This window comes from Quercus lobata, chromosome 1 (genome assembly GCF_001633185.2).
Source record: "Quercus lobata isolate SW786 chromosome 1, ValleyOak3.0 Primary Assembly, whole genome shotgun sequence".
NCBI lineage: Eukaryota > Viridiplantae > Streptophyta > Magnoliopsida > Fagales > Fagaceae > Quercus > Quercus lobata.
Window position 1 is genome coordinate 16,334,103 of NC_044904.1, and position 25,548 is coordinate 16,359,650.

Here is a 25,548-nt window from a genome sequence, read left to right on the forward strand (position 1 = left end):
TTCAAGCAGGTTTGGAAAAAAAGAAAAAGAAAAAAAAAGGGAAACGTTTAGGGTTTTGTGTGACTAGATAGAAACGTGAGCAGAGAGAGTTTGAAATATGTAACGTAGAGGGAAGCTTAAAGGGAAGTTAAAAAAAAAAAAAAAAAAAAAAAAAACGTTGAAGCCTTCACCAGATAGAAATGTAGCAGAGAGAGAGAGAGAGTTTGAAATATGTAACGTAGAGGGAAGCTTAAAGGGAGGAAAAAAAAAAAACGTTGAAGCCCTTCAGGAATTGCGTGAGAAAACAGAGAGTTAGAAACCTACCACCTTCCTGCTCTACAATTTCTCAGTAACGGCTGCCTATCTAATTTCCTTCCTCTTTATTCCTTTCCACACGGTTTATAAATACTGACAGAACCTCCCTGCTTTGGTTGAGGTATCTCTACATCTCAATTCTTTTTTTTGGGTGCAAAACTTTTATGCTCTGTTTATATTAATATGAGACCCTTTTTTTTTCGTTTGTTTGTGTTTGTGTTTATATTAGACGAGCATCCTTGGCATGCCATTGATGTGTTTGTGAGATTGCCTGAATGTCATTTCAATAGTGCTATAATTTTACTGCTAAAAAAACTATTTTATTTTACCTTGGTTTATTTGGAAATATCTTAGGTCTCATTGTCAATCTATAGCCAATCCAGTTAACTTGATCCTGGGTTGCTTTTGGTACTACACATGTCATATGGATCAACTGGGAAAAACAACTGATAAAGAGGATTAAATTGATGCAGATTTCATTGATAGAACTTCTCCTTGAAAATTTGTGTTTTCTATGTTGGCCGTGATTTTGCAAAGTATGATGTGCATATTTTCAATGTGATTTAGAGAATGGGTTGTCTATGGGGCATCCTCTTGAAAGAGTAAATAACAAAATTGGAGATTGTACGTTTTTTTTCAATGCTACATTTGGTCAAGTAGGTGGTTGATTTTTATAATTAGAGCCACCGAGGTTTATTTATCTTAGTTTTCCGTGATGAATTTGCATCAACAGTGTATATGAAATAAGTTTAGCGCCTTGCTTTCAAGTATAAACTCACTAGATATTTATTCACTTCACTATATTTGATTTAACCCCCTTACAGAATTTCGCAACAACTAATCTAAAGAACAAACGACAAAGAAAAGAGGGATGCCATAGACACAAAGAACCAGGGGCGGAGCCACTTGGCTCCTTGGGGCCCCCCAAAATTTTTCAAATTTCCTTTAGAGTATATATAAAATTGATTTGGGCCCCTCCAAAAATTGATTTCCCGCCCTTCCCCTTCCCCCCCCCCCCCACCAAAAAATTATTTCAACAATTCTTCTTGAGTTCTAGTGCAACACAACTTCAAATAAAATAAAAACCTTGGCTCACAGCCAGCCCCACCAGCTAGCCCCAAATCCTTAATAAAGCAAAAATTTTCTCCTCTAACCTAAGCACACTTCCAGCCCAGCCCAACCCCAAATCTAAAATACCTAATCAAACAAAACAAACTAACAAAGGCATCTTCCATCCTCACCGTTTGAAAAAAAGAGAGAACAATTTGACTGTCACGACTACACCTTGGTTTTTTTTTCCTTCTCAGTTCTCAATTCATGCCTCTAATAGTGTCACGCCTTTGCCTTGGAAACAATCTCCTCACCCGCTCGCCGTGACGCCACAGCCTCCACTAGCCCGTTGACTTGTTCATCACCTCAACCTCAAGCCCTCGCCTCAATTCCTCGAGGTATGTCATTCAGTCATTCTCATCTCACTTCTCTCTCTTTTTCTCAACAACTAAACTAAATATTGAAGTTTGAATAGCAGAATAGAAATATCAAATATTTGTAAGTGAATGTGTGATATCCCTTTGCCAACACAACTATTTGTGCATATTTGACTTTGTTTTTTTTTTTTTTTTTTTTTTTTTTTTTTTTTGTGTGTGTTTATTGTTATTGTATTCATTATTCTTGACCCACTAAGTCCATTGACTCTATGACTTAACCTTTTGGCTTTTGTGTTGTTTGTCTCTTGAGTGGGGGCAGGGTGGGGCTTGCATTTTGTAGTTGGGTAGTAAAGTAAGTAAATTATAAATGAAAAAAAAAAAAATTAATCTATGGAAGGCAATTGGGATGAGGGTCGTGAGTCTGTGTATTTTGTTTTCAGCCATTACATTATGCAAGGTAGCAGGGTGTTGTTAATTTATTTGGTTTATGTTGTTTGTTTATACTTTTGATTGATTTGTTTATTTAATTTTTTCATCCTAAAAGGCCATTACTTAATTAAATGTGTATTTATATTATAATTCATGTAAGAATGAATTTTATATGATAATTTATTATAAATTGATTTATATTATCATTTTTTAAATTGATTTTTTTTTTTTGGATTGAAATTAGGTGCCAAATAATGAGCAAACGACAAACAATTGATACATTCTTTAAGAAAAAAGATATTAGTCGCCAATAATATGATAGTTTATATAGAGAAGGAAATTGCAGGGAATTTCACTGTAGAGATGATAAGGGATGAACTTTATTTCATGAAAAATTGTCGCCAAGCATGATTTGATGTGAATATTCTTTTTTGTATGTCTATATTGAACTAGATAGTTTTTCATGTTCATAACGTACAAAAATATGATGATATATGAAAGTTGATAATTTTGTATTTAATAGACTTATGAATTATATTTAGTATATCTCAACTACAACCCGGCCCTCCCAAGTAATTATTCCTGACTACACTCCTGCAAAGAACCAAGCTGACTCTGTTTGGTACCAAACTGAGAAGCAACTAATTAGAGCATTAATATTGGTATATTTTCTGACCATGCATGCATACTTAGATCTAAGCTTGCTCAGCTTTATAGGGAGTAGCGCACATGGCTATATGCTATCTAATAATTATTAATGCTCTCTACGACTTTGATTTGATAGCAAGATTGTGTTTCTCTTGAATATTCCTAAATTCATATGAAAAGTACGTTTCCTATCAAAGCTTTATGTAAAGCTGCTGGATTTTACAACTCGTGTCTTTATTCCCATTAAATTGTCTAGGCATTTTTAATATGTTTATTCAAGCTTTCAACAAGTTATTTGTTACAAGTTTTTTTTAAAAAAATATTTTTTATATTATTATTTTTGTTTTTTTAATTGAGTCCCTTTAGTAGTAGCAAGTCTTCTCAGAGTTTTTTACTCTAGATGAGTCTGTATTGGGATGTTTTGTCACAAAGTGGCCAAGGGGGAGTTTGTTAGATTTTTAGTGTTGAACAATTCCATAAAATTTGTTTGTAATGATGAATTTCAAGTTTATTGATGTTTTAACACAAAAATTTAGAAACTCACTAGATATGTGCTCAAGACTCGACTCACATTGTGCTTCAAGTACTCTTCAGATAAAGTAAGGGAATAGTAACAAATAGAAAAAAAAGAAGCCCTTAAGCTATAAAATTAAAATTAAAGATTAAGAAATAAAATATTTTTTAGAATTTTTAATTTTCTTTATAAAATACAAATTAGCATTTAAACAAGAAAAATAATTTTCTGCCAATAATGGCTATAGTAATAGGACTATAAAATATCTAAGAAGTACAATGCACAAATAAAAAAAATGAGCCTTGATTTACTTGGAGTTTGGTGATGCAATCTCTTATAATTCTATAGTTGCATTTGTTATATAAAACCACAAATTAGTTTAATTCTATAATTCATTAGTTTTTGGAGTTTGATTACTTGATTTTCTTCCCTTTTTTTTTTTTTTTTGGAGATGAATTTTACTAAATCAAGTTTTGGACCTGATTTTTTCAGGGGGAAAAAAAAATGAAATCTATCACCTTACATAAATATTAATAAATTTTCAATTAAGATTGTGAGTTGCTTTCATTTGAGGTCAGACTTTTGGAAATTTTAGGCACCTAGGTTTGGTAGATCCAAATTTCGCTACTAAAGTTGAAATTCCTTTTTCTTTTTTTTCTTTTTTTTTTTTTTCATTTGGAAAGGTTGGGGAGGGGGGCATTCATGTTGAGATGAATTTTCTCAATAGTGGTATACTGGAGTTTGAGTGGTTGTCAGGAGTGGGTATGGCCGGATTTTAGGGAGTCATTGGATGTCAAGTATGTGAGTTTCTATTGTATTTTAGACTAAATACAAGTATATGGTGAATTAGGGAGAAATTTTATTAAACAGATAAAATTGAGCATGGAAGCCCAATATAGTGAAGTGAATGAAAGTTAACACTTGTGGCTTTAATTTAAATCAAGTTTTGGACCTAATTTTTTTAGGGAAAAAAAAAAAAAGAAATTTAGGCACCTAGGTTTGGTAGATCCAAATTTTGCTACTAAAGTTGAAATCCCTTCTTTTTTTTTTTTTCATTTGGAAAGGTTGGGGAGGGGGGCATTCATGTTGAGATGAATTTTCTTTGATATTTAGGTAGCTTGGATCTCAGTTGGATAATATTATTGTTTCAAGTATATTACAAAGTGCTGTATCATAGTGCTATAATAGTGTGACAATCATGTAGTGCAAAATCAGGCAATATTGTAGTAGCTGGAGAAAATTTCCCAATACAACATTTATACCTGTAAACTTTCAATCGAGCCATTGTCTCTTGCCACAAACTGTGATACAAAAGCCACATCATCACCTTCCATAGTATCCCATATGCCTTTTGGGATATGATTTTGTAGATTCTCTTTTGTAACGCTCAATAAATAACCAAAGTACATCAGCCATGTGCCCCTTTGGTCCACAAGTGTCATTGATAGATCCAGAGCTATTACCACTATGAAGGCAGAGGTAGCAATCTATTTGGATAAAAAACAAATATGCGAGTGGTTAGAGCTTGATACAGTTGCACATAGTCAGAACATATTACTTCTACTTTTCTACAATGTATTGTTTAATGAGTTGCTTTGCTGGGAAATTCTACTGTTGCCCGAATAGTTTGTGTAACCAAAGAAAATAACCAAAAAAAATAGGACATTGTTGAATGAGTTGCTTTGTTGGGAAATTCCATTGTAAATAAAGTTGGAATGTTTCTTCAAGTATGTCTAACACTCAATTATAAATAAAATGAAAAGGCTATGCTAAAATATTTTTATATTATCGTTTGGTATGCTTGAATAATTTTATATTATCTTTTGGTTGTGTAGGGTGTTTAGTTCAAAAATTGGATTGTTTCTTCAAGTATTTGTAATTTTTAATTATAAATAAAATAAAAAGGCTATGCTAAAATATTTTTTATATTTTCTTTTGGTCTTGTACGTTGTTCATATTTTATACCAGTTGATTACGGATTATCTATTAAACTGCAAGTTCAACAGCTGGATTGTTTCGTACAGTATGTCCAAATCTCAATTAATGAAAAGGCTATTATAGAATTGAGATTGTATCATCTTTTGGTGTGCTAAACTAATTTTTATATTATCTTTTGGTTTGTACCAAATTATAATGGATTATGTTGGGGGAATTTTATAAATAACAAATTTTCCAAATACTTTAGAACCACATGATATTCAAATTTTGAGATAACCGTCAGATGAGATTGTAAAATAATTCAGCAAAAATTCCAAATTCTTTAGAATCACATGATGTTTAGATTTTGAAATAACCGTCAGACGAGATTGTAATATGTTTAGAGATTAGATATTTTCTATTGAAAAACATGAATGGTGCAAAAATATCACATAAAGGGTCTTGGTGTTGAATGATGTGGACACCTGTCATCATTTTTATTACTATTTTAATCACCAGTTGCTCATAAGTTACCTGTTAATTTACACGTTTTTAAGCTGGATTGTTTCTTCAAGTATTTGTAACTTTTAATTATAAATAAAATGAAAAGGCTATGCTAAAATATTTTTTAACTTTTTATTTGGTTGTGTAAGTTGTACATTTTTCCTAGCAGTTGATTACGGAATATCTATTAAGTTGCAAGTTGAATAGCTATAAAATGAAAAGGCTATGCTATTTTTTTTTTTTTTTTTCCAGTTGTGTAGATGGTTCATATTTTGTACCAGTTGATTACGGATTATCTATTAAATCGCAAGTTCAACAGTTGGAATGTTTCGTAAAGTATGTCCAACTCTCAATTAATGAAAAGGCTATTATAAAATTGAGATTATATTATCTTTTCGTGTGCTAAAATGATTTTTATATTACCTTTTGGTTTCTACCAAATCATAATGGATTACCTATTAAATTACAAGTTCACACAAGCTGGAATATTTCTTCAGGTCTCTCTAGAATGAAATGCTTAGCTAAAATAGTCCTCATATTATTGGTAAGGTGTTCATGTTATCCACCAGTTATTTCAAATGATCTTTTACTATAGTGATGGTTAGTAAATGATGGTTGGTAGGTACTATGGAGTCAGGTCAGCAGCTATGGTGTCTATCTTTCAATATGAAATTTTACTGAATTACATTCCCATAATACAAAAGAATATAAAACCCAGAAAAGTTGGGAAAATGGGGAAATTTTATAAATAAAATATGTTCCAAATACTTTAGAACCACATGATATTCAAATTTTGAGATAACTGTCAGATGAGATTGTAAAATAATTCAGTAAAAATTCCTAATTTTTTAGAACTATATGATGTTCAGATTTTGAGATAACCGTCAGATGAGATTGTAATATGTTCAAAGATTAGATATTTTCTATTGAAAAACATGACTGGTGCAAAAATATCTCATAATTTTTTTTAATGTTTTGCAGCCACAATGCTTAATATTTTATTTATATTTACATTTTGAATGCAATTGCATAAAGGCAAGAATCTCCATATAGTCTTAGAAAAATGCCCTTCATGTTACATGTGTGAACTTACTTACTAACTAGGAAGACACTATAAATAGATGACAACAAAATGAATGCACCCCAAAAAAGAAGGCTAAAATATTTTTTATATTATCTTTTGGTTGTGTAGGTTCATATTTTGTAGCAGTTGATTACGGATTTTCTATTAAATGTTCAAAAGCTGGATTGTTTCATCAAGTATGTCCAATTCTCAATTATAAATAAAATGAAAAGGCTATGGTAAAATATTTTTATATTCTGTTTTGGTATGCTAAAATAATTTTTATATCATTTTTTGATTGTGTAGGTTGTTCATATTGTCTACCAAATTATTGCGGATTATCTATCAAATTGCAAGTTCAAAAGCTGGAAGTTTTTTTTCAAGTATGTCCAAATGTCAATTGTAACTAAAATGAAATGTTTTTCTAAAATTGTCGTCATATTATTTTTGGTAGTGTAGGTTGTTCATATTATCCACCATTTATTTGAACTTGTTTTTTACTATATTGACAGTTAGTAACTGATGGTTTGTAGGTACTATGAAGTCTTCTTATTATGCACGATTGAGAAGAAGGATGATTACATTGAACATGCAAAATGTGCTCAATTGACTGGGAAATGTACAAATTAGGCAACCGAGTTTGGTAGAAATTATGTTTCCAAAAAGCATAATACAATAAAATTTCCTCATCCTATTTATAATACTAATCTTTATCTTTAAAGGAATAGATCTTTTTTTATTATTAATATTTATTTAAAAACACTTGAAACAACTTAATTACAGTCCTCTAAAGTTTTCACCTAACATGACACTAACTTCAAATTTATAAAATTCTTTCTATCTAATTTTAAATTAATTAAATTTTACTAACTTGGAAAGACGAATGATCAGCTCTTCATGTGATTCTAAAGGCCAACAATAGTTGTATCCTTTTCACATCTAATTCCAAGACAATACCTTCTATCATCATGAATCCTACAATATATTGTTTATACATATATAATACAACTTAAGTAGTAATACATTAAAAAATATTTCAAATAATAACACGATCATAAAAAAAAATAACCACGCGCAACGCGCGGGTCCGCGACTAGTGTTATATAATATTTAGATTTTCTTTTGTTAATCTCCATTATGAAGGTGGCAATTAAGTGTCACTTAAGTTTGTAATCTCCATAATTGATCAAATTATACATGACATGTTTATAAATTCACATCACCTTTTTTTTGAGGGGAATGCACTTCAATAAATAGAAAATATCAAAATCTAACCCTCCAAAAAAAAGAGAAGTAAAAAAATAAAAAATATATATATTATCTCTTCTCTTTCCTTTCATCAACATGATCCAGTCCGCTCTCTCTCCCTCTATTCTCCAATTTGGTATCATATTTTTGCGTAAAAAGATAGAGCATGTGGTATCATATTTCACTGTAACGACAAATACTAAGTGTAAAGGAACAATCATTATCATGAAAATTAAAAAAAAAAAAAATTGATATTTTAGATTAGGCATTTATCACATGGTTTTGAGTCTTTTACTGCTAGCAGTTAACACAAAATTTATTTGTTAAAAAATTGAAATCTGTTTACTTGTTCTTGCTTAGTAGCATTGTTACCATCAACAAATCATACAGAACATACCAAAACCATCATCGTTTCTAAACACATTCTCATTCAGTAAACCTTTGAGTTTTTGCAGTGGGCTATGCCACCTTAATCAATTGAGGGAAGTCGTATTGGTGATGTGAAACATAAAAACATATCTGCAGAATTACCAACCAACAGTTCCAAACAACTTGGTGGAAAATTACAACATCATCTAAAGGTCTTGCAATTTCAACTTAAGCCCATTGTTCAAATGTAATCTTGAAGATGAAATACCAGTATGTACTCCAATAACAAAGGCTATAAGGAACAAGTACCCCAATCTCCAATTTTGTATAAGCTATGATGAAGAAAATAGTTTCTTTGCAAACATTTGTAAAATGACTACAGTTTTTATATCTTTTGGCTAAAGAAAAAAGAAAAAGAAGAGTAAAAAGGAATCGTATAATGAGGGCGAACAATTTGTGAGGATTTTATAACTGATATCTTTTCAGACTAAGACTTGGTTGTTATTGTTATATCTTATATATTCCTTTTCATTTGCTCTCTCACCTGACTCTACAAATTTAATGACAAATAATTTTTTGGATGAAAAAGCAAGATTTTATTCAGCATCAATAATCCTACATTAACAAGCAACCACACAACTTGCAACAAGGTGCAAACAAACAAACAAAACCTCTGCTTAACAAAAATAGAACAACACTAAGACAATAAGAAATATGCCTCACTATCTACTATACTACACCACAAACAATAATCTATAATAATTGTAAAGGGATTCCCCACAAACAACATGACACCCTGTTCTAAACGGTGTTCTTAACCTTAGTTTTAGTTGCTAGTCTGCCTCTTTCATTTGAATTGAAAACCTTTATAAAGCTAGGATTTTATTATTTGACCATAGACTGCATGCATAACTTGTAAGACACTTTAAATTTATACCTTTTGTCTTCCTTGTTGACTACGGTGATTCGGAGGTTTTACAGGTACACAATACTCAGTTAGATATAGGATTGCCACTGTTACAAAGAAGGCAACCACATATCCAATCACCATTCCTTCCCATGAGAACCATGTTTCTTTTCTCTCAACCTCTGGTGGTTTTGTTGATGATGAGTCTTCTGGACATAACACTTGAATTTGCATTCCGCACAATCCACTATTGTTGGCATAAAAGTCTGGATTATTCATTGTATCCATCTGGCTACCAATTGGAATCTTACCCGTGAGCTTGTTGTTACTCACATCCAAAATAGTCAGTTGTAGCAACATTGCTAGTGATTGTGGCATTGAACCTGATAGATTGTTACGTGACAAATCCAAACCTTCCAGATTTTTTAAATCACCAATACTTGCTGGTATTCTCCCATAAAAATTGTTAAGTGAGACATTGAGAAGCTTCAGAGCCTTCAGCCTTCCTAATGAAGTTGGAATTTTACCAGAAAGTTGGTTCATTGACAAGTCTAACAAAGAGTAGTTCTTGAGGTTGTCAAATGATAGACCTTGTTTTGACTTCTTCCAGTTCACTATCATATCATTAATCTTGGTGCCAATGGTGTAATAATTTGTTCCAAAACCATTAAAATACGAAAATCCATCAGGTGTTTCAATCATACCAGCAAGATTTCCAAACTCTTTAGGGATTTCTCCAACAAGAAGGTTGCTTGAGAGATCAAGAATTTGGAGGCTGGTAAGATTGGAAATACAAATAGGGATTGAACCTTGGAGAGAGTTGTTTCGAAAAATTAGAATATGAAGGGTGGAGATTTGGCAGATAAAGTCAGGCAACTCACCTTTGATTTTGTTGTCATGGATGTCTAGGTATTCAAGCTTGCTCATATTAGTCAAGTTTCTAGACAATCTACCAGAAAACTTATTTTTTCCCAAAGCTAGAATTATAGTTTCTTGGGAAAAATTGGTTGGAATTTCACCTGAGAATTCATTTGAAGAAAAATCAATGATTTGGAGTTGTACGTTGGAACTAAAATCTGGTAAAGTGTTGCCAGAAAATTTGTTGTTTGACAGGTCCAACAAATAGAGGCCATAAATCTTGGAAATGGATTCAGGAACCTTACCTGAAAAATTATTTCTAGCCAACGTAAGAATCCCAAGTGTAGTGGCATTACCAATGTTGTTTGGAAGTTCTCTATAAAAGTTGTTTCGGGACAAGGAAAGAGCATATAACTTTTGAGAGTTGAAGAGGCGAGGTGGGAGAGAACCTGTAAGATTGTTATCTGACAAAATTATAGTTCCAACCTCCATTTCAGCAAGCCATTGTGGGAACATTCCTTCTAGCTGGTTCTCACTCAAGTCCAGAATTTCAAGTGTCTTTTGTGTAGAAATCCAACTTGGAATTTCTCCTGTAAGACCACAAGACCTCATAGACAACTCAGATAGCGTAAACTTTGGCACTATCTTTGCATTGTTATTCCAAGTGAGATTATTTCCTCCAAGAAGAAGGCCCTTCAAGCCCTTGATATTGAACAGCTTGGATGGAATATCTCCAATGAGCAAGTTGCTTTCCAAATGAAGTATTTCCAATTTCGTCAAATCCTGTATGGTTGATGGGATTGTACCCGTGAGCTTGTTGCAATTCAAGTCCAAATTGGTCAGGTTGGCTAGATTGCCAATATCAACAGGAATTTCCATTGACAATGAATTGTAACTCAAATCCATTGTTTTCAATTCCTTTAAATTCAGAATTGAAGATGGAATTTCCCCAAATAATTTGTTGCTGCGAAGAATCAAATGCTGCAACTTTGTCATATTCCCTATCTCCTTAGGGATATTTCCCTGAAATGAATTTAAACTTATATCAAGATATTGAAGATGCTTCAAGTGAAAAAGCTGAGAAGGAATGGAGCCATTGAAGGCATTATTCCACAAATCAAGATGAACCAATTCTGTCAGATTGGCGAAACCATCACCTGGCAATTCTCCTTGTATTTGATTCCAGGACATGACAAGGTGCGTCAAGCTTCTAATGCGGAAGAGCGGTGTCAAGATGGTGGAAGACAGCACTATGGGCTCCTTCAACCAGACGAGGTCCTCCAGATATAGAGCAACCACATTCCTTGAATCAGAGCGAGAACTACAATTGACCATGTCCCAGTGGCAACAATCTAAGCTGGAATTCCATGATTCTAACAAAGCAAGAGGGCTTTTTGGTGAAAAAGTAGTAGTAGCATTGATGAGAGAGGCTTTAAATTGAAGAAGGGCTTGTTTTTGATGTTCAGGACAAGAGAGAGAAGGGGTGAATAACAAGATGAGAAGTCCAAGTAGTAGGCTGAGTTTTGCCATTGTTGAGTGTTTCTATCTTCTTCGTTGGGAGGAGTGGGCTGTAGTGGGATATATATAAGAGGTTCAGTTGGTGCACAACTGATTACTAATTCACAGACTTGAACGCGCTTTAACATGTTAAGGGAGAAACGTGATTCACAGAAGCATATGATCATGCAGCGCATCCATGAAACAAATGCCAGCTTATTGAGCTTGTCCTTGTTGTGACTCATGTCTCCTATTTCAAACAAAATTGAGAGACTTGGATGAGGCATTGTCAGCTAGCACTCATAGCACCTTGTCCTTGCCTTGAAAATTTCGCAAGAGAGACAACTGTAAAACAGAAGGAAAGTGCAGTGCGTGTGTATGAAGGCAAAGAAAATTTGAGTTTTTTTCCTTGAACTGTGAGATACAAAGAAGGGTGGAAACATAGGGGGGGTTTCTTTGGGTTGGGCCATTATTATTCTATGTTGGATGGTTATGAAAAGTTGGGGAGGGGAATGATTAAAAGAGGTTCAGTTCACATGCAGTACTACCAATCACGATGTACACAAAGTCTTAAGTCATTGAGTACATAGAGTAGTTTTCGGAAAGGGCGGTACTATTTCTTTCACACATTGGGTCCGTTTGGATTGAACTTATTGTTGCTGAAACTGAAAACTGTAAACTGAAAACATTGTAGCAAAATAATTTTTAAATGTGTAAATAGTACTGTAGAACCCATTTTTTTAATACGTGAACAGTGTCAGTACAGTGCGTGAACAGTGAATTTACTGTTCATAACAGTAAAATTTGTCTCCTTAAAAGTCAACAAATGCGGCAAAAAAAAAAAAAAAAAAAAAAGAGAAAACGTGAACTGATCAAACGCGGATGCACACAAAACGCCCAGCCCAAACGCCCTCATTGTTTTATTAATATAAAGTGTGAAAGAGTTTCTCCACCTTTTGGAAAATCTATGGGAAAGGTAAGACCTCTTTCGACTAGCAGGAGAAATGAAGATTAATGAAACACTATTCTCATTTTTTTTTTTAATTGAAAAGTATGTACAAGGAACACGCATCCTCTTTAACAACTATCTGTAACTAACTCTAGTAAACTAATGGTCCGTTTGGATTAAGGGGGAGTAGAGTAGAGTAAATTTAGTACAAAATTAGCTTAATGACTTAAGACTTTAGGGAGGGGAATGATTAAAAGAGGTTCAGTTCACATGCAGTACCACCAATCACGATGTACACAAAGTCTTAAGTCATTGAGTACATAGAGTAGTTTTTGGAAAGGGCGGTACTATTTCTTTCACACATTGTTTTATTAATATAAAGTGTGAAAGAGTTTCTCCGCCTTTTGGAAAATCTATGGGAAAGGTAAGACCTCTTCAACTAGCAGGAGAAATGAAGATTAATGAAACACTATTCTCATTTTTTTTTTAATTGAAAAGTATGTACAAGGAACACGCATCCTCTTTAACAACTATCTGTAACTAACTCTAGTAAACTAATGGTCCGTTTGGATTAAGGGGGAGTAGAGTAGAGTAGAGTATTTAGTACAAAATTAGCTTAATGACTTAAGACTTTGGGGAGGGGAATGATTAAAAGAGGTTCAGTTCACATGCAGTACCACCAATCACGATGTACACAAAGTCTTAAGTCATTGAGTACATAGAGTAGTTTTTGGAAAGGGCGGTACTATTTCTTTCACACATTGTTTTATTAATATAAAGTGTGAAAGAGTTTCTCCGCCTTTTGGAAAATCTATGGGAAAGGTAAGACCTCTTCGACTAGCAGGAGAAATGAAGATTAATGAAACACTATTCTCATTTTTTTTTTAATTGAAAAGTATGTACAAGGAACACGCATCCTCTTTAACAACTATCTGTACCTAACTCTAGTAAACTAATGGTCCGTTTGGATTAAGGGGGAGTAGAGTAGAGTAGAGTAGAGTAAATTTAGTACAAAATTAGCTTAATGACTTAAGACTTTGGGGAGGGGAATGATTAAAAGAGATTCAGTTCACATGCAGTACCACCAATCACGATGTACACAAAGTCTTAAGTCATTGAGTACATAGAGTAGTTTTTGGAAAGGGCGGTACTATTTCTTTCACACATTGTTTTATTAATATAAAGTGTGAAAGAGTTTCTCTGCCTTTTGGAAAATCTATGGGAAAGGTAAGACCTCTTCAACTAGCAGGAGAAATGAAGATTAATGAAACACTATTCTCATTTTTTTTTTAAATTGAAAAGTATGTACAAGGAACACGCATCCTCTTTAACAACTATCTGTAACTAACTCTAGTAAACTAATGGTCCGTTTGGATTAAGGGGGAGTAGAGTAGAGTAAATTTAGTACAAAATTAGCTTATTTTTAGCCAACTCTACTCTACTCCCCCTCATTCCTCCCTCCATCCAAACATGTCATAAGAGATAAATACACAAGTGGACAACTTGTAGTTTAACCGAGAAGATAGATGCAATATTAAATACGACATGTCATATAGTAGCATGAACTCAGATAAGCTTGTATACGACATATCATGCATTATCAAGTTTTACTCTGTTGATCTGTCTTGATCTGCAGAATATAATGTCATCATTCTAAGCTTGAACATGCTCTAAGTTTCATGCTATGCAGGTCACTCTAAGTTGAGCATTGGAATCGGAGAACTATCCTTCTGGTAATCTTCTGATAAACGCATTTGTAAGTTATTATTTTGGGTGGAAAGGCCCATGTAATGAAAATAAGTGCTGCAAGTGATTGCGTTCTAAGAAATAAGAAATTACCCTAGGCTGTGGCTCATCAAAACGAGTCCAATAGGTGTACATCGCAAACTGATATAAACTTGTTTTATAAGCACCAAATTGTCTCTAAGCTGTGCTGCACACACAAAAGTTACATGCTTTGTTAGAAAGACCTGGTTTTAGCTTCAGACTAATCTAGAAAACCCCCAAAATCTGAAAGAATGGGCTATAAATCAATTCATATCCAGTCCCAGCAACCAAAAATCCAATAAAAGTGGAGAGAAATCTACGATAGGAAAAATGAATATTTTATTCATGTTCAACCCATTCACAAAATGAGAACTATATATCGACAAAACTAACAATGCATTCTAATTACCCTGACCACGCAAACGTTTTAATAACCACTTTTTTCTTAACCTCTCATTCAACTTCATGAACATCATTGCCCTCCTCTCATCAAAAGAAAGATATTCACATGCCTCAATAATAAGATCCTCATTAAAGCCAGGTATTGTTTGTACCATTTCAAACAGTTCATCTAAGCACACGGTCTTATTATTTTCCGTCAATGCATCAGCTATTCTACCAATATCTGCGGCCATGGCACTCATCATTTTTAACATAACATCACTTGAACGCCTCCTCTTCAACAGCCCTTGTCTGCTGAGATGAAACTTGCATGCCATCACTAGTATCTTCATGTGACATTTCTTCATTAGCAAACATCTGTACCGGGGTTTCAACGTGCTCTTTATCGTTGAAAGTAGAATTACCTTCAAGTCTAAGTGTGGCACCAGCTTCAAACCAATGTCCATCTGGTGCCTCATTGCCAACTATAATTCGCAAGTCATCATAATTTTCAATAGACCTGGCTCGCAATTGCCTTGCATTCGGATACCTCTGAAATTTGTACACATCAATTAAGTAATGCATGACAAAATACGAATCTGAAAAGATTAAGAATGTCTTAACGCAACTGGAGAAAATCATTCTCTAAAGGTGCACTCAGCACTCCATAATCACAGTTAGGTTTCAGTTTTTCTTTTACTTAAAAAAAAAAAAAAAATCAGAAAAAAGAAGAAGGGAGAAACGGAATTTTTGGAATTTAAAAACAACGGGCAAAATAGGCTCATCCAACAACACTAAAGTCTGATCATTTACAAAGATGAGATTACATCCAAATATTTTTACCGGTGGAGTCCAAGAGACTGAAAAGTGAACTTATCATCATATTTAGAAGTTGCACATTGAACTGCAATGGTGGAACTACATAAATGATTGAAAAAATTGCATTCGAAACACCGAATCTTTGAAGGAACAAAAAATGTACCTTGATGTATTCATTCCAATCAGAGTCAGTTGCAACAACTATCTTATATCTCTCATCCCACTCAAACCCACCATGGGAGTGGAGTTCCTTAACAAGTCCATTCTGTTTCTTCCATGTCTTCAACCGGTTTCTTATGTTTTCCTTTGTCAAGTCCAACCCAAACTTCTCATTGAGAACTGTAAGAGCAGCCATATAAGCTACAGGCTTAAAATTTTTATCAAGCTTATTTCCCAACATCACTTGCTGGACTAGCAACTGTGCTAAGCATCGATCCATCTCATCTGTCCAAGATATGTACTTTCCTTTATCTTTTGCATTGTCAACCTCATTATAGTACGTTTCCTCAGCAACCACTGCTTCATTCTCAGCAATTAAATCCAAATTATTCTCAGCTATATTGACTGAGCTTTCAGGTGGATCATTGCAACCAATAATAACACACAACTCCTCATAGTTGTTAATGACTCGTCCTTGAACTTCAAACTTGGATTTCAAGAACTAGAGGCTTTTATATGTCCTGTCAATTGAGTATGTTTCTGAATTGACTAAATGGTTTTTGTCATTGTCTGATTGGCTTATCTCCTTCCCATTTTGTAATAGGATATCATAGTGGCACAATGGCAACTTTATTCTACAGGCAATCAAATTATATGACCTCCTAGATAAACTCTGATTAAATCAACACATTCTGTAATGGATGTCAACTAGGTTATGACAGATGACTGTTTCAGATATAAGATTTTACCTTTTCTTTTTTGTTCTTTTGGTTGTTCAGATGATAGGATATTTTTAATAGAGTTTTGGATGAATGATGCTCTTTCTTTTGTTGTTGGTAATTACACGCGCACTATTGGGTCTTTGAACCCACGACCTTATCCTACACCTTGCTCTTACAACCGAGATATTGTTGGAGTATTTTAATATTAATTAATTAAAATGAATAAATATTACAATATAAATGTAAAGATGTAGAAGTGAATATGGAAGATGAGAAGTTAGTAAAAATATTTAATCCCACATTGAAAATGAGAGAGACTATTTTATTCCTTTTAATTGTGGTGATTAATGGACTAATATGAATTGAATCAGATATTGGGCTAGATACGTGTGTAAGGGGGCAGTAAAGGGTTAATATCCAGCAATTTATTCAGTTTCTCGTGTTCAAATAATAGAATATTTTCAGGGACTTTAACCCACAACCTTATCTAGCATCTTGCCATAAGCTCTATGGCATTAATGGTATACAAATTTTTTCTTGTGTGTGTGTGTGTGTAAGGGGGGGGGGGGGTGTTTAGAATTCAGTTTAGTACTACAACATTTTCAATTGCTACATTTTGACCCCCTAAAGTTTGGATTAAAATTAAAATGGTGTAGTACTATGTGATACTATCAAACCAAAGGGGATAATTTGTAAATGGAAATTTGACCACAAAATAAAAAATTATTAATTTGGAAGAAACCCTAATGATTTCATTTTATTCCAAACTTTGGGAGGTCACATGTAATAGTTGAAATTTTGTGAACTAAATTGTTATAGGACCAACAAGGGGTAAATTGTAATTTTCCCTTTTGTTGGGATTAAAAATGAAGTATTTCCCATATGAATGAGTTTCTTAACATTGTGTCTAACACACTACCAGAGAATTGCTTTAAGATCTGTGAGGCTTATGGTGAAATTGCTAAGCATTTGGAAATTTCTGCTGAAAGAGCTTTAAGGGGGTCCTTCAAACTGAAAATAACTTAAGGCAAAAGCTGAAATTTGGAGCTTTTAGAAAAGGCTCTACAATTCACTATATTTCATTATTTATAAATTCATAATTTTATAATATTATTCATTGTAATTTGCCAAACATTCAAAATGCTAAAGAGCTTTTTAGTTAAAACTATATCGCAAAAGCTCTGCTTCCTACAGCAAAGTGAGCTCATCGTAAGCATGTTTCTCCCTTTCACCATAGTGCTTCATATGTTATCAATAAAAAATTAATAAGTAATGAATTTTGTGTTCCTTACAAATAAAAAATTATATATTTTTTACTTTATTTTTATTAAGATTTTCATCTACTCATATTATGAGTCAATTTGCTAATGATAGGATATAGTGTGGATTAAAATTTCCCAATTATGACATTTAGAAACGATTGAGAAAAATATATTTTTCCCACCATTAAAAAATTTCAACTTGTAGCATCCTATTTAATGTTATCTTTTTAATCCCAAATCAATCTATCTCATTTGAAGTTTGCAAAGTATAATTATGATCTCTCTTCTTGAATACATAATTACTTATCTCAATACATTAATAAAAATACATCGAATCAAAACATACCTATATGAAGATGTTTTGCAAAAAAACAAAATGTCATATTAATTATCACTTTGCAAAATCTCATATCAATCACCGCTTAACAATGATTAATTTGATCGATTAGGAAAATAATTTGTTGTTTATAATCTATTAAGATTATTTCTCTGCAGAAACTACAAATTTGTCCACCCAAAAAGATTATAAAATGAACAATTATTAGCAAAATATCACAAATAAATTTCTATGTGCATCATTATATAATAATAACAACAACAACAACAATAATAATGAAAATACAATGGTGAAAGCTAAAATATGTCACTCATCCAATTATTTCCATTTTATTAACCTTTGCTTTTATCTAATTAAGTGGCAATATATAGTTTTTCTAATACAATTATTAAGAGTACTTTCTCTACAAAAACTACAATTATGTTCACCCAAAATGCTTTAAAAAAAAACTTAGTAAAGTCTCATAGTTTAACACCTAAATGGATCACTAAAAAAAATCAAATTCTAACTTGCAAAACAACTAAATATTGAACTAAATCAAATCAAAAAATGGGATAAAGAAAAAAAATTGTGATCGGGAATTGGAATACCAAAATACTTTTGCCTGAAAGAGAAACAAATGTGAAGTGGCAATTAAATCAATAATAACAAAAAGAACCATTAGTAGGAAAAAAAAAAAGTGGCTAAAAAAAAATTATCAAAAGAGAAAAAAATGAAGAGAGAGAGAGAGAGTATTGAACTTTTTGCTATGAACAACTTGGAAGGAATAGGGGAGAAATGTGGAAATGAAGTAAAAAGAAATTTATAAGAAAATCAAGTTGGAAGAGAAAGAGGAATGGTGGAAGTAGATTAAAGGTTCAAAAAATGGTAGAATTTATGAAGATATAAAGGAGAAAATTTATAAATTTATAAAGGAAATCAAATGAAAAATTTAAGAAGCCAATGATTGGAGAAAATGAAAAATTGAACTAAAAAGACAATGGTTGAAGAAGATGAAAGGTTGAACAAAATAAAAATTGCAAAAAATAAAAAAGGCTGCTAATGTCGTGGCACAAAAAAAGCTTTGTAAAATTTATTTTAAAGTTTCCATTATTATATAATAGTATAGATAGATATGTATAGACATTGTTTTTGGTTTTAAATTCTTCATTGATTTTATTACTTAGTTATAAAACATCCAAATTCAAGTAGATGTGTAAAGACAAAATTATATATAAAGATAAAACCATCCAAGATGAATGTGTAAAGTTAATCTATTTATATATTTAATATCTTCCCAAAAAAATATTTATATATTTAATATTGTCAACAAAATTTAGGAATAAAAATTAAATAAGAAAAATAATGATTATATAGGCAATGACGTGGCAGATGAGGTGGCGCATTATGAGCATAGCAACAATAAATGCTATATTTCAGTTTTTCAATATATATAGATATAGATTAGCAAAAGGAACAATCATTATGGTGAAAATTAAAAATAGTGTTGATAATTTAGATTAGCCATTTATCACATGGTTTTGAGTCTTTTACTGCTAGCATTTAACACAAAATTTATTTGTTAAAAAATTAAAAATATGATTACTTGTTCTTGTTTAGTAGCATTGTTACTGTAGGGGTGATAAACCCAAGAGCTCATATATCGGGCCAGGGGCCCAATCCGAGGACGTTACATAATCTGAGGACGGGTAAATACTTTCATAAGGATCCATGTTAGCAAATGAAGAAGTGAAATCCGAGTAAATTCATCCAGAAAAGTGGTCCGAGAAAGAATCCCCCCTCGGCTGAGCAAAGCCAAGATCAGAGATCAGAGAGTGTGGTCTGCTATCAAGAGTAACGTTCTAGATCATTCCATGAATTAGGATAAGTATCAGGAAGGAACAGGACAGAGGAGAGTCATGAAATATCTAAAGGAAAAGCTGCTACCACCGCAATAAATATTCTGCAGTTAACTCTCTAGCTGCATTAGGGTGAGTTTGGTTCAGCTTTTAGAAAAAGTGCATAATAAAAAAGTGGAGTTTTGTAAAAGTGCATAATGTAAAAAGTGGAGTTTCAAAAAGCTGAGTGTTTGGTAAAAGCTGTTAAAAAGTGCATAATGAAAAAGCTGAGTGTTTGGTAAAAGCTGATAAAAGTGGCTTTTTGAGGGATAAATGACCAAAAAGGACAATGTATATATAAGGAAATTTATTTCAAAAATTTTTTTTTTTATGTGAGTTTGTTTCATACTTAAATCAATTACTTCATCATACTTAAATCAATTTTTCTCTTTCAAAAAAAATTATTTTTTTCTTACCAATATTAGCTAATAATAATCTACCACTTAAGATTTATTGTGAAAGTATTGTAAAAATATTGTGATAAAAATTGATAGTAATTTTAATTTTAACATACTATTAAAATTATTTTTTTCTCTTTCTAAAAAAATTATTTTTTTCTCATCAATATTAGCTAATAATAGTCTACCTTAAAATTTATTGTAAAAATGTTGTGAAAATATTATGGTATAATTTCTTTTTTCTCCCTTTTTTTTCTCTCCACACACGTGGCTCTACTTCCTTTTTTTTTTTTCTCTTCTTTTTTTCTCATCCACCCACGTAACCAACCACACTCTCTTTTTTTCCTTTTTCCTTCTTTCCTCTCCCATCTTCTCAGTCCAGAACATTCCTAGCTCTCTTCCTTTTTTTTTTTTTTTTTTTTTGGCCTCTTAGCACTTCGGTCCAACACCATCTGCTTTCTTCTTCTTTTCTTTTTTTTTTTTTTTGGCCTCTTAGTACTTCGGTCCAGAACACCATCTGCTTCTTCTTCTTCTTCTTCTTCTTCTTTTTTTTTTTTTTTTTTTTTTTTGCCTCTTAGCACTTCGGTCCAGAACACCATCTGCTTCTTTTTTTTTTTTCCTCTTAGCACTTCAAATCGGAACACAGGAACACGTCACCAACGCCAGAACTCATCCTTTATTCTTTTTTTTTTCACACTTCAGAGAAGAAGATGATGATGATGATGATGATGAAGATGAAGATGAAGATGATTGAAGCTGAAGATAAGGATTTTGGGATTTTGGGTTTTTTTTTTCTATGGATTTTGGGTTGATTTTGAGTTGGGTTTGGGATGGGTTTTCCGGATTTGAGTTTATTTTAAGTTGTTTTTGTGTTGATTTTGAGTTATTTTTGGTTTGGTTTTGTTGATTTTGTGTTCGGAATATCAAAGGTGAAATGGGTTTTGTTGATTGTGGGGGTAGACTGGTGAAGAAGCAGAGGAAGATGAAGAGGAAGAAGATGAAGGAAAAAGACACAGATGAGAGATGAGGGCGTGAGAGACTGATGGGTATTTCGGTAATTTTCGGATTTGCAACGGTAATATACAAAACGTGCTCTGCGCGTTTTCATTTATGGACCCTCAGGGGTCCATAATCCTTCCGCGTTTCTACTCAGTTTTTTCTCAATGCTCAAAACGCAACTTTTATAAAAAAGTTGCGTTTTGAGTTTACCAAACGTAAAAATTGGTTGAGCGTTTTTCAAAACGCGCATTTTGGGCTCAAAAAGCCGAACCAAACGGGCACTTAATGAGGAAGCGATATCTAAACAGTAACTTTCAGTCTTACAACTACTACCCAAAGACTTTAGGAAGGTGCTGATGGGACAAGAATTAACATCAACGATCTGATCTGCATGTGAAGGGTGGAAATGAAAGGTGAAGATAATATAAAATGGAGGAGAGACCCTAATAGAAGGGGATCGAGAAACTAAGGGAAAAACACTATAGCAATCAAAAATTGTATTTGTAATCAAACTTGAGAGAAATATATAAGAACTAGTCTCCTTAGATTGTGCCGAGGACGATTTCCTTTAGCTTAAACCAGTCTATCTTCCTTTTCTTGTCATCTGAATCCACTTTATTTGTTATCCAACTCATTAAAACCTAGTTTTCCAACCCACTCTCTACAAATTCATTGTATTAGGCTTTTTAGGCCTAAGTTCATCCATCATTTGGGTAGAGGACCCAAATTGTGTCCTTACAATTACCATCAACAAATCATATAGAACATACCAAAACCATCATCGTTGTTAAATGCATTCTCATTCAGTAAACCTTTGAGGTTTGCAATGGGCTAAGCCACCTTAACCAATTGAGGGAAGTCGGCATCTGTGATGTTAAACATAAAAACATAACTGCAGAATTACCAATCAACAGTTCCAAACAACTTGGTGGAAGTGGAACATTACAACATCATCTGAAGGTCTTGCAATTTCAACTTAAGCCCATTGTTCAAATGTAATCTTGAAGATGAATTGCCAATATGTACTCCAATAACAAAAGCTATAAGGAACTAGTACCTCAATCTCCAATTTTGTATAAGCTATGATGAAGAGAATAATTTCTTGTAAACATTTGTAAAATGACTACAGTTTTTATATCTTTTGGCTAAAGAAAAAAAAAAAAAAAAAAAAAAAAAAAAGAGTAAAAAGGAATCGTACAATGAGAGCGAACAATTTGCGAGGATTTTATATTTGATATCTTTTCAGACTAAGACTTGGTTGTTGTTATTGTTATATCTTATATATTCCTTTTCATTTGCACTCTCACCTTATTCTACAAATTTAATGACAAATATTTTTTTGGATGAAAAAGCAAGATTTTTTTCAGCATCAATAATCCTACATTAACAAGCAACCACACAACTTGCAACGAGGTGCAAACAAACAAACAAACAAACAAAACCTCTACTTAACAAAAATAGAACAACACTAAGACAATAAGAAATAAGCCTCACTATCTACTATACTACACCAGAAACAATAATCTATAATAATTGTAAAGGGATTCCCCACAAACAACATGACACCCTGTTCTAAACGGTGTTCTTAACCTTAGTTTTAGTTGCAAGTCTGCCTCTTACATTTGAATTGAAAACCTTTATAAAGCTAGGTTTTTATTATTTGACCATAGACTACATGCATAACTTGTAAGACACTTGAAATTTATACCCTTTGCCTTCTTTGTTGACTATGGTGATTTGGAGGTTTTACAGGTACACAATACTCAGTTAGATATAGGATTGCCACAGTTACAAAGAAGGCAACCACATATCCAATCACTATTCCTTCCCATGAGAACCATGTTTCCTTTCTCTCAACCTCTGGTGGTTTTGTTGATGATGAGTTTTCTGGACATAATACTTGAATTTGCATTCCGCACAATCCACTATTGTTGGCATAAAAGTTAGGATTATTCATTGTATCCATCTGGTTACCAATTGGAATCTTACCCGTGAGCTTGTTGTTACTCACATCCAAAATAGTCAGTTGTAGCAACATTGCTAGTGATTGTGGAATTGAACCTGATAGATTGTTACGTGACAAGTCCAAACCCTCCAGATTTTTTAAATCACCAACACTTGCTGGTATTCTCCCATAAAAATTGTTAAGTGAGACATTGAGAAGCTTTAGAGCCTTCAGCCTTCCTAATGAAGTTGGAATTTTACCAGAAAGTTGGTTCATTGACAAGTCTAACAAAGAGTAGTACTTGAGGTTGTGAAATGATAGACCTTGTTTTGACTTCTTCCAGTTCACTATCATATCATTAATCTTGGGGACAGTGGTGTAATTATTTGTTCCAAAACCATTAAAATATGAAACTCCATCAGGTGTTTCAATCATACTAGCAAGATTTCCAAACTCTTTAGGGATTTCTCCAACAAGATGGTTGCTTGAGAGATCAAGAATTTGGAGGCTGGTAAGATTGGAAATACAAATAGGGATTGAACCTTGGAGAGAGTTGTTTCTTAAAATTAGACTATGAAGGGTGGAGATTTGGCAGAAAAAGTTAGGCAATTCACCTTTGATTTTGTTGTCATGGATGTCTAGGTGTTCAAGCTTGCTCATATTAGTCAAGTTTCTAGACAATCTACCAGAAAACTTATTTTTTCCCAAAGCTAGGATTATAGTTTCTTGGGAAAATTTGGTTGGAATTTCACCTGAGAATTCATTTGAAGAAAAATCAATCATTTGGAGTTGTACGTTGGAACTAAAATCTGGTAAAGTGCTGCCAGAAAATTTGTTGTTTGACAAGTCCAATAAATAGAGGCCATAAATCTTGGAGATGGATTCAGGAACCTTCCCTGAAAAATTGTTTCTAGCCAACGTAAGAATCCCAAGTGTAGTGGCATTACCAATGTTGTTTGGAAGTTCTCCATAAAAGTTGTTTCCAGACAAGGAAAGAGCATATAACTTTGGAGAGTTGAAGAGGCGAGGTGGGAGAGAACCTGTAAGATTGTTATCTGACAAAATTATAGTTCCAACCTCCATTTCAGCAAGCCATTGTGGGAACATTCCTTCTAGCTGGTTCTCACTCAAGTCCAGAATTTCAAGTGTCTTTTGTGTAGAAATCCAACTTGGAATTTCTCCTGTAAGACCACAAGACCTCATAGACAACTCAGATAGCGTAAACTTTGGCACTATCTCTGCATTGTTATTCCAAGTGAGATTATTTCCTCCAAGAAGAAGGCTCTTCAAACCCTTGATATTGAACAGCTTGGATGGAATATCTCCAATGAGCAAGTTGCTTTCCAAATTAAGTATTTCCAATTTCGTCAAATTCTGTATGGTTGACGGGATTGTACCCGTGAGCTTGTTGCAATTCAAGTCCAAATTGGTCATGTTGGCTAGATTGCTAATATCAACAGGAATTTCCATTGACAATGAATTGTGACTCAAATCCATTGTTTTCAATTCCTTTAAATTCAGAATTGAAGATGGAATTTCCCCAAATAATTTGTTCCTGTGAAGAAACAAATGCTGCAACTTTGTCATATTCCCTATCTCCTTAGGGATATTTCCCTGAAATGAATTTAAACTTATATCAAGGTATTGAAGATGCTTCAAGTGAAAAAGCTGAGAAGGAATGGAGCCATTGAAGCCATTATTTAGTTTACCAAAAAAAAAAAAAATTGAAGCCATTATTCCTCAAATCAAGATGAACCAATTCTGTCAGATTGGCAAAGCCGTCACCTGGCAATTCTCCTTGTATTTGATTCCAGGACATGACTAGGTGCGTCAAGCTTCTAATGCGAAAGAGCGGTGTTAAGATGGTGGAAGACAACACTATGGGCTCCTTCGACCAGATGAGGTCCTCCAGATATAGAGCAACCACATTCCTTGAATGAAAGCGAGAACTACAATTGACCATGTCCCAGTGGCAACAATCTAAGCTGGAATTCCATGATTCTAACAAAACAGGAGGGCTTTTTGGTGAAAAAGAAGTAGTAGCATTGATGAGAGAGGCTTTAAATTGAAGAAGGGCTTGTTTTTGATGTTCAGGACAAGAGAGAGAAGGGGTGAACAAGATGAGAAGTCCAAGTAGTAGGCTGAGTTTCGCCATTGTTGAGTGTTTCTTTCTTCTTCGTTGGGAGGAGTGGGCGGTTGTAGGAGATACATACATACATATATATATATATATTAATAGAGGTTCAGTTGGCTCACAA

The 25,548-nt window shown here is 33.2% G+C and overlaps 2 protein-coding genes across 2 annotated transcripts; both read right to left on the minus strand.

Moving 5' to 3' along the window:
• Positions 1–9,135: 9,135 nt before the first annotated feature.
• On the minus strand, positions 9,136–11,783 carry LOC115982304 (receptor-like protein 46). Its single transcript, XM_031104900.1, has one exon. The coding sequence runs from the start codon at positions 11,706–11,708 to the stop codon at positions 9,345–9,347; it is 2,364 nt and encodes a 787-aa protein (XP_030960760.1). The 5' UTR covers positions 11,709–11,783; the 3' UTR covers positions 9,136–9,344.
• A 3,268-nt stretch (positions 11,784–15,051) lies between these two features.
• On the minus strand, positions 15,052–25,445 carry LOC115949825 (receptor-like protein 46). Its single transcript, XM_031067101.1, has 4 exons — positions 25,028–25,445; positions 23,054–24,993; positions 15,755–16,252; positions 15,052–15,324 (listed from the first exon to the last, which is right to left on the minus strand). Exons 1-4 carry the CDS (start codon positions 25,443–25,445, stop codon positions 15,052–15,054), a joined length of 3,129 nt encoding a protein of 1,042 aa, XP_030922961.1.
• Positions 25,446–25,548: the final 103 nt, after the last annotated feature.

Excerpts from the sequence above, each read along its gene's own strand:
- LOC115982304 (XM_031104900.1), bottom strand. The coding sequence starts at position 11,708 with ATGGCAAAACTCAGCCTACTACTTGGACTTCTCATCTTGTTATTCACC.
- LOC115949825 (XM_031067101.1), bottom strand. The coding sequence starts at position 25,445 with ATGGCGAAACTCAGCCTACTACTTGGACTTCTCATCTTGTTCACCCCT. Across the intron at positions 24,994-25,027 it reads GGTTCATCTTGATTTGAGGA|TAAATAATGGCTTCAATGGC; the intron begins ATAATGGCTTCA and ends TTTTTGGTAAAC. Across the intron at positions 15,325-15,754 it reads ATTGGAATGAATACATCAAG|AGGTATCCGAATGCAAGGCA; the intron begins GTACATTTTTTG and ends TACAAATTTCAG.